The sequence below is a fragment of the Miscanthus floridulus genome, unplaced genomic scaffold, assembly GCF_019320115.1.
Source record: "Miscanthus floridulus cultivar M001 unplaced genomic scaffold, ASM1932011v1 fs_725_2_3, whole genome shotgun sequence".
In the NCBI taxonomy this organism is placed as follows: Eukaryota; Viridiplantae; Streptophyta; class Magnoliopsida; order Poales; family Poaceae; genus Miscanthus; species Miscanthus floridulus.
The window spans coordinates 38115-47669 of NW_027097171.1; the positions used below are offsets into that span (position 1 = coordinate 38115).

General features: G+C 46.0%; 1 protein-coding gene and 1 pseudogene across 1 annotated transcript; one reads left to right on the top strand and one right to left on the bottom strand.

Annotated features, from left to right (window-relative positions):
- Positions 1 to 1229: 1229 nt before the first annotated feature.
- Positions 1230 to 5377, top strand: LOC136532840 (UDP-glucose 4-epimerase 1-like). The gene is made up of 9 exons (XM_066525417.1): positions 1230 to 1745; positions 2732 to 2781; positions 3081 to 3216; positions 3816 to 3917; positions 4021 to 4248; positions 4367 to 4451; positions 4605 to 4687; positions 4820 to 4911; positions 4993 to 5377. The coding sequence occupies exons 1-9, from the start codon at positions 1548 to 1550 to the stop codon at positions 5087 to 5089; spliced, it is 1071 nt and encodes a 356-aa protein (XP_066381514.1). The 5' UTR covers positions 1230 to 1547; the 3' UTR covers positions 5090 to 5377.
- Positions 5378 to 8080: 2703 nt separating this feature from the next.
- On the bottom strand, positions 8081 to 9555 carry LOC136532842 (pathogenesis-related protein PRB1-3-like; annotated as a pseudogene).

Consider the following 9555-nt stretch of genomic DNA (forward strand, 5'->3'; position numbering starts at 1 on the left):
GTCATAACGGTCGGCGGGGTCGGTGGGTGGGTGGGGTCCTTGTTGACCTGTGCTGACGGACGGTTGCGTGTTGTGTTGTCAGGTGTAGGAATAATAACTGCCGAACCGTTTTCATGCTGATGATGCCGATGGATATGCATGCATGTCCAATATATGATGAATTCCTCCTCTCCTCCAATCCCATCATATCGCTTTCATCTCCATCCAAACCAATCTGATTGCTGACTCTTCATAGAAGCCCTTGTTTAGTCTTAGGATTTTGGATTTTGGGGCTACTGTAGCATGTTCGTTTTTATTTGGTAAATAGTGTTCAAACATGGACTAATTAGGCTCAAAACGTTCGTCTCGCAATTTTCCACCAAACTGTACAATTAGTTTTTCTTTTTGTCTACATTTAATGCTCCATGCACGAGCCGCAAACATTCGGTGTGACAGGTACTGTAGTAACTTTTTAAAAGTTAAGGTGAAACTAAACAAGAACGAAATTTCCTCCCTTTCGCCATCGAGCCCTGCCTTGCCTTGCCGTCCAAAATACAATCCACATGCCTCATCCTGTCATCCATCCATCCATCCATCTTATCTGCTTTTGGTAATCTGCAACGCAGGTTTCAGTTCACACGCATTGAGCAGCAGGTTAATCTGCATGCATCACCGGGGCACCACCGCCCATGCATTATTGTCAACCCGTTGCTACCTGGCCGGACGCCATCCATCCGTCGCGTCGGGCGTTACTTTGTCCTATCAAAACGTACCACGTGCCCCCATATCCATGGAACATCACCCACCTCTCACGTGTTTCCACACGGACATGCCTGATTGGCTGCTCATGCCGTCAAACCCTACATGTTGTATGCACGGAGTACAATTTATTACTGTGTAGCTGAACCGAAGAAGCTGCACCACAGCCGGCAAAAGCTACGGGACTGTTCGGCTCGTATTATAGTCGGTTTAGCTGTTTTTTTAAGAGAAAAATATTATAGATTCTAGCTGATAAGTTCAAGCGAGCATGACTCTAAGGCACCTGTAATGATTGGCTCATAAGTTAACTCTAAGCATTTTTTATATTTTAATAAAAGAGATAGGAAAATTAGCTCTTGATCACCTAGGTGTTAGGCTTGCACTTTTGCACTTGCACTGAGCATGAACCATCCCACGTAGCAGTACCCTAGGACCTAGGTCCGGGCGGTTGCGATGCCAATGCGGCTATATATGAGATGGAGTTGCGCCGGAGCGGTTTGCCAAGCAAAACCATCCCCCCATAGCTCCTCCCTCCAAACAGAACAGGCTACACGGACACGGCAGTGCAGTCTAGTCTAGCCGATCGGGGTTTCATCCGTTCCTTCATTCTCTGATTCCTCTCTGATACCCAACACAATCATCAACGCCGGCCGGCTCTTCCGCCGGTCGCCGCCCATACCTCTCAATCCTCTCCAAAGTGGAGAAGAGGAGATTTGAGTAGGACTAAGTTAATTAGCAGGCGAGGCGAGGCATCCCAATCCCATCCGAGGAAGGAAGGTAGGAAGCAAAAAGTAAGGAAGGGGACGACGATGGTGTCCGCCGTGCTCCGGGCCATCCTGGTGACGGGCGGTGCTGGGTACATCGGCAGCCACACGGTGCTGCAGCTGCTGCAACAGGGCTTCCGCGTCGTCGTCGTCGACAACCTCGACAACGCCTCCGAGGTCGCCCTCGTCCGCGTCGCCGAGCTCGCCGGCCACAACGGCGCCAACAACCTCGTCTTCCACAAGGTAGGTATCCATCCATCCTGCGAATTCCAAATCCCATTGCCTGGTTGAGTTAATTTGCTTTCATCCTCTTGGCTTGTCATCTCATCACCCTCCTGCTGTGCTGTGCTGCTGCCCGTGAGATCGATTTTAGTTTCCGTTGTTTGGATTGGATTGGATGTTCGCCTCTCGACTCGACAGACAGAAGAAAGAATCAGTGGATTCTCGTCGATTGCATTGCTGGGATGCATGGGATTCTCCTTTCCATTCCATTATTTGTTTAATATCAATCATTCTTTCCTTCCCATCCGCAGCCTCTGAGCCTGAACCTGCCTGCCTAGTAGAGTATAGTTTTTATTTTCATTCATAATTTGATTTGATTTCCTGCCAACATCAACACACACACACACACACACACGGAGACAGAGAGGACTATTTTCTTCCATTCTACTACTAGCATCCATCATCCGTCCCTATTGGCTGCTCTGCTGCTTGATGGCTTGGGTTTACAACAGAGCAGTGCACATCGAGCTCTAGCTGTCAGTCCATGGCCGTTATCGGGGTAGGGGTTGAGGTGGGTGGGTCACGCCACCCATAGTTCTCCTGTATTACTTTCATGTAGCAGCACAGCAGCAAGGGGAGGCAACGCAGGGCAGGGGCTCACCGGGTGAGGTGAGGGGTGCAATTTCCCTTCCGTTTTTTTTTTTTTTTTTGTGGGATGGGAGGGAAGGCCAGCAGCCAACAGGCAAGCCGCGGCCATGTGACAGATGAGATGCGTGCCACACCACAGCATACGCGTCGCTTTCTTTGCTTCCTTCCTTCCCCTCGCGAATACTGCATCTGCATGGTTCCATTCATTCTTTCATCCATTCGTCCAATCCAAAGAGCAGTCGCAGTCAGTAAATAAACTATCTGTATGTCCTGCATTATGCGCGCTAAACTATACACTTAAACTGGACTTCTCATCATAGCATAATAAATAAAATAAATAATGCCTGTGTGCACTGCAGGTTGACCTTCGCGACAGGCACGCTCTGGAGGACATCTTCCTGTCCCACAGGTACTGTAGCCCACAACGCTGCTGTCCCCTTCCATTCTACCGCTTTGCTTTGCTTGCATTCCCATAGGTGTCAATAGAATATAATTGGATTTAGTCTAAGGTTCCAGCCCTGCTGGAAAGCAAGCTGTTTCCATCGAGTTCTTGTGCTGCATGTCTTGATTCATTCACAGCAAACCACAGCTCACCTTAGCTCGGCTGTCTCTGATGTTCACTTTCTCGGCACCGCCGCGGTCATTGAAATATTGACGATTTCCCTTCGTTCCCTGACTTATCACGCCTACTTCCAACTGCGGCCGCAGGTTTGAGGCTGTCATTCACTTTGCTGGGCTCAAAGCTGTTGGCGAGAGCGTGCACAAGCCCCTGCTTTACTACGACAACAACCTCATCGGCACCATCACCCTTCTTCAGGTGATGGCTGCACATGGCTGCAAGAAGGTAACAACATACTTGTTTCTTGTTCCAGACGGATCGACCAAGCCATCTTCTCTGGCTGTCCCTGCAATTTCGGGCACTCAGTCTTTTTTTTTTTTTTTTTTGCTTTGCTTTACAACTTGCTTTTATTGACACCGCCTACTTTCCATTGCATCTGCATTTGCCTTGCTGGGGCTCACAGGATACCATACCGGTGCCCTAGCTTGCTTCTGGACCAACTTGCTTTTATTGTAAATTTATGTCATGGAGAAGCCTAGCCATGCACGCATGCATGCCATCCGTGACAAAATCTTCAATGTGATGGTCCCAGATTCTGCTGCTTGTGTCCTGGCCATCCGTTCGTCTAGCGTTTTCTGGCTCTTGGGCCAGTGTTCTGCAATGATATTTTTTTCCCCCGGTACAATACGGACCACGAACTGCAAAATGACCATCCTTGCTACAAGGCTACAAGCACATAATTGTTCATAGTACTTGAGCCCTCATTTGTCATTTCAACTTAGATTCAGTGCCTCTCATTAATACATCAGGAGCCTGAGTAAAATGTGTGCATCATGCATCATTGTGTCTGGAGGCTAACTGAACATGCTTCCTTGTCATCACAGCTGGTGTTTACATCATCTGCAACTGTCTATGGGTGGCCCAAGGAAGTGCCATGCACTGAAGAATTCCCACTTTGCGCCACCAACCCTTATGGACGGACCAAGGTTCCTTTTGTTCTTAAAAAAAAATCTTGGACAAATACTGCTTTCTGTGGTTTATTAATGATCATCAATTGATTACATAATATATGATGATACGGTGCTGCAGCTTGTGATTGAAGATATCTGCCGCGATGTCCACCGTTCAGACCCTGATTGGAAGATCATACTGCTCAGGTACTTCAACCCTGTTGGTGCTCATCCAAGCGGATACATCGGCGAAGACCCCTGCGGTGTCCCAAACAACCTGATGCCCTATGTTCAGCAAGTCGCTGTTGGGAGGCTGCCTCACCTCACGGTCTATGGAACCGACTACAACACAAAGGATGGAACTGGGGTACGTGCGTACTCTATTGCTTGCTTCTGCTCTGTTATTGTCTAATTCTATGTACTTAATTAGGGAGTTCAGAAACTCAGCTCGTTACTGAAAAAAAAAATCTATATAAAACTGGCAGGTGCGTGATTACATCCATGTTGTTGACCTGGCTGACGGCCACATAGCAGCCCTGAGGAAGCTCTATGAAGACTCCGACAAAATAGGTAAACAAGAAACATTCTTGCTACTTCACCACTGGCTCCCAGTTGTTGTTAATTCTAAATTACACCAGACAACTCAGCTGTTGCGTATTCAAGCAAACAGATGAAGCTTGCTAATGATAAAATATACTAATCTGTTGGTTGTAATGCATCCAGGGTGTGAAGTATACAATCTGGGGACAGGAAAGGGGACATCAGTGTTGGAAATGGTGGCTGCATTTGAGAAGGTTTCTGGGAAGGTAGAAGTTCATATATTTAAACCATCATGCATGCATGTCTTTGCTGAATGATGTTCAGTTACTAACTTACTATACATTGATGATTGATTCCCGACCAACTGATTGACTGACGGGCTGATTCTGCCTATACAGAAAATCCCTCTTGTGTTTGCTGGGCGAAGGCCTGGAGATGCAGAGATCGTCTATGCGGCAACTGCCAAGGCAGAGAAAGAGCTCAAATGGAAGTAAGTATGCTGCTGGTACTGGTTGATGGGTTCCGCATGGCATCGCTCGATCCTAACGAGAACAATATGGAAATCTTGCAGGGCAATGTACGGGGTCGAGGAGATGTGCAGAGATCTGTGGAATTGGGCAAGCAAGAACCCCTACGGCTATGCTGGATCACCGGACAAGAGCAACTGAATCACACATCCATCCATCCTGCAGTAGTAGAAAGCAGCAAACTGAGATGCTGCAGCCTATATATACTTACTAGCATTATTAGTAACTCGTCATATATATGTTGTATATATATAGTCAGTCATCGTATTAAGGAGCCTGCTGAGTATTATTATAATTATTATCTATACTAATCCGACGGGTGATGATGCGACGGGCCTCGTTTCTTCATTTTGTATATATAAGAAGAGGGAGGAGTAGGGGGTGATGGGTCCCATCTCATCCATTCATCTTGTTGTTATTCTTTTGTTACCTTACCGTTCGTAAATGGTATATTATTTGATTATTAGGCCTGTCTGATATTACTCCATGGTTGGTTGCCCTAGAAAAGAAATAAACCTCATGCATATCTAATTATAGAATATATACACATATAACATACTCATTCAGTTCGTTGGTTGATTTCTGGACTGATAAGCCCGGCTGATACTGGTTTATTGTGAGAAGAAAGTACTGTACCGTGACTGATAAGCCCTGACTGAAACCAACAAACGAATAGACTGACTGTGCCTGTCTCTGATATCTACTCAATGATACGATATTCTTGGCCCGTTGCTGTCGAGAGCTTCTGGTTCACTGTCATAGGTGTCAAATATTAACGTGTCCCTGCGTGATCTCTCAAGTCTCAGCTCAGAGCTGCTACTCTGAAACAAAACTCGTGTAAAATCCATGCGCTCCAAAATAAGCCTCACCAAAATCCTTGGAACCAGAAGGCGCAACTAAAATCCTTCCAAATTGCTCTGCTCTGCTCTGCACCGTAATTCGCAAAGCAATTTCGAAATTGTCTGATTCTTCATTTCAGACTCCCTGAGATCCACTGGAGCAAAGTTAAAATAGACCGCAGTACATGTGAATAGCAGCCTTTTATTTATTTAATTACATTTTACCAACAAACACACAGCCTGTTCGGCTGGCTAGGTCGGATCGTGGATTATTTACTGTTGGCTGGTTTAGCTGGTTTGGTGTGAGAGAAAAATATTGTTCCAGCTTATAATCCACGATCGTTTACGGCCTGCCGAACAGGCTGTGTCCAATTAACTGAGCATATTGTATAAAGATAGTAAGATAGTCAGAATGTTGTTTTATACTGTGAGAAAAATATGGATACGATGAGCATAAAAGCACGAGATTTAGGCCCTATTGGGTGCAAGTCAGTCGAAGCTACTTTCACACTGTAGCGAGGAGCCAGCCGAAGCTACTTTCACGTGCTTTACTGACTTCACCTGTTGCTAGTTCATTTTGCCCTTTTTTTTAAAGATAGAAAGAGCTCTCTTTTTTTTAATAAAGAACGGCAAATGCTTTGTCACAGATTTTATTAGACGATAAAATTAAAAGAAAAAAAAGAGCTTTACAAAAATATTTACAGACTCCGCGTTGTAGTGCATACTAGTTTTTTGTGACTATAGCAAGGAGACGATTGAAACCAAAGACCCCTTAGTGATCTTATAAAGATATAATTCACTACATATTAAAAAAATACTACAAAGAGGAGACTGTATGGTTTGTGCAAGAAGATAAAACAGAATTAAACGGGACAACAATTGAGATAGATACCTGATTTTTTTTTTCTCTTGCTAACATCAACACGTAGGGAAGAGAGATCAGAAACGTGAAGGAAAGAAAAAGAAGAAGAAATAGAAAAGCCGAAGCATATGTCACAGCCCACCAGCAGCCAACATGTACCATGTGAAGCATCAGAGAAGCAAACACCCCGGCCAGAAATGGGCGGGCCAAAAATGAAAAGCAAGCCCCCTAAAATATCATTTCAGGGCGACTTGCTTATAGCAGGGTTCAAAAATTTTCATTAAAATTTCACGAATTTGGGTAATTTTTGGGTGGTTGAAAGAAAAATCTAAAATTTCAAATTATGCTAATATGCATGAGGATTTACTATAAATATATAATTCTAGACTTATATTTTCTATTGTTTATGTTACACATTCTTCTACTCATGTGTAGTCATAAACCATGCTAATATGTTTAGATCTAAAATCTTAGAAAACCCATATCTACTATTGTAAGTCTCTAAAAATTTTGTTTGTGAAATTCTGATGAAATTTTGCGAATTTTGGTAATTCTGGGTGTGGTCGAGAAATTTCGAGTACCGAAATCGATAAGGCTCGACTTGTTGATTCAACAATTTTTACACAAAAATACCGATTCAACATTTTCTTACAATGTGCTGAGTCAGCATTTTGTAATTAAATAAAATTTGCTTTCTTTAGGGTGATACTATCCAGGAAGAGCATCAACAAGAGCTCCTTAAAATAACTCTCTATTTTCTTTTCGCAGAAAAAAGGGCCTGCACCAATTTTATATCTAAACTCTCTAAATATAATTTCTTGGTAAGTATCCCCTCTAACTTGAATCGTTCTCCCCACAGTTTTAGTTCAAAAAAACCCTTCAAGATAAGAACTTGGTAAAGGTCCGCCGTTGTGAGTGCTCGTGGCACGCACGGGGCTGCTAACGAAAGGTCCCAGTGGCATGGCCCCGGCTGCTCAAGGTCCGATGTGTCTCGGGGCTCCGGCACGAGGCCTAGCGACGCGGGGCCAACGGATCAAGGTCCAGCGGCTTGATGGGGTGGCCCTGGCTTAGGACACAGGCACATCTCTGGCTTAGGATTCCAAATCGAAATCCGGGAGTGAAAGTCGACTTTGAACCCGCGGTGATTGTTGGTTCTGGGGCACTTTGCACGCAGAGTGATGTACCAAGTAGCAGTTGAAATTCCTGACTTTGCTGCACACAGGCGCGCATCGATCCATGGAGTTTCGGAATAGTCATGTACGCACACGAGCTCGAGAACAACAATTACTTACTGCTAGGAACTTAATGGTGGTGCATGCATGCTCATGGATCTAGCTCAGGCGATCGATCGAAAGAAATTACTAGTAAACACTTCTACCTGGCCATGCATTATATTCCAACAATGCAAGGCGAAGTGATGATGATATATGATTAGGTGAGCGGCACCTCTCCCTTCCAGTTCCCCGGCGGGTCGTAGGAGCAGGTGATGAAGACGCCGCCGGCGAAGCACTCGGAGCGTCCGCATCCGACGAACTCGGTGTCGTTCCAGACGAGCTGCGTGAAGTGGCCGCAGACCTCGCCCGGGTAGCACGCCTGCGCGCGCCAGTCGAAGTAGGAGGACTCGGTGGCCCAGCTTCTGACGGCGTCGGCGGCGCCAGTCGCTGCCGGTGCCCCAGAAGACGTTCTCCCCGTAGGGCGAGTTGGGCGAGTGCATCATCACGCAGTCGAAGCGCCGTAGCGACGACCACCGCCGCGCGTACCTCGCCAGCTTGCTGCTCCAGCGCAGCGCGCGGCGGCACGCCGTACTTGGCGCGCAGCTCGTTGTGCGCCTGCAGGAACTCGTGCGCCACCAGCGGGCCGTCGGCCGGCACGTGGTGATCGTAGTGCTGTTGCTGATCCTGCTGCTCGCGGTGCTGTTGCCGCCGGAGGAGAAGGAGGGGATGAGGTCGTCGTGCAGCGACGACAGCGGGTGGGCCGAGGCGGTGAGCATCACCGTCAGAGCCGAGCAGTGCCGGTCCTAGAATTTTAAGGGCCCTCCGGCGATCTCGTCGTTACGCCCCTCTTAATCATGTATAAAATTTTATAATATATAGGTGCTAATTTTACTTACAAAACAAAAGCAAATTCAATAACATATTTTTAATTTAACATGTCTGATAATTATCAAGGAACAATATAGATTAACGAATATATTTGTAGATGTATGATAATTATCGAGGAATGATGTAGATTAAAAAAATAATATATTCATTTTCTTTTCTCACCTATGACAAATATTTCTTAGGTAACATTATAAAATTCTAACATGTAAATTAGAAAAAAAATATGACTATATGGATACAAAGTACTAGAAGTCTGGAATACTATACAAATAATTAATTTGAATTAAAAATAAAAAAGAAAAAAATATCTTGGGCCTACACAACTAATCGGTGATCACAATTCATAAGAAGCAAAGAATCAAGATGTCGTCGTCGTGGAGCCATGCCTGGTCGCCGTCCTCGTGCGCCGTGTCCGTGTCTCCGGTAGTCTAGCTTTTCGCGGCGGCGCGGCTCACCAGCTCCACGCGTGTAAGGCACGTCCCGAACTCACGATCAGAGTGTGTTGTGTGCAGCGTGACTCCTCGCCTTCTCTCTACCCGAGGGTCATGGGGAAAGAAAACTAGGAAATAAATGTCAATGTTGTCTTTTTGTACCACCTAGCCAGTTCTATGTCTCTCTTCTTATTAGTTTGCTAATGCTAATGGACTATATGACCTGGGGGTTTGTATACCTGGGCTTGGGCCCCTTCTCCGCTTGGACCCTCGGCCGTCGCACCTGTTGGCCTACCCTTAGGGCCGGCACTGGAGCCGAGCATACCAGGGCCACGACGTCGACGGCGAGGAGGACAAGCCCCGGCCCCGCCAT

Excerpts from the sequence above, each read along its gene's own strand:
- LOC136532840 (XM_066525417.1), top strand. The coding sequence starts at position 1,548 with ATGGTGTCCGCCGTGCTCCGGGCCATCCTGGTGACGGGCGGTGCTGGG. Across the intron at positions 1,746-2,731 it reads ACAACCTCGTCTTCCACAAG|GTTGACCTTCGCGACAGGCA; the intron begins GTAGGTATCCAT and ends TGTGCACTGCAG. Across the intron at positions 3,918-4,020 it reads ACCCTTATGGACGGACCAAG|CTTGTGATTGAAGATATCTG; the intron begins GTTCCTTTTGTT and ends ACGGTGCTGCAG.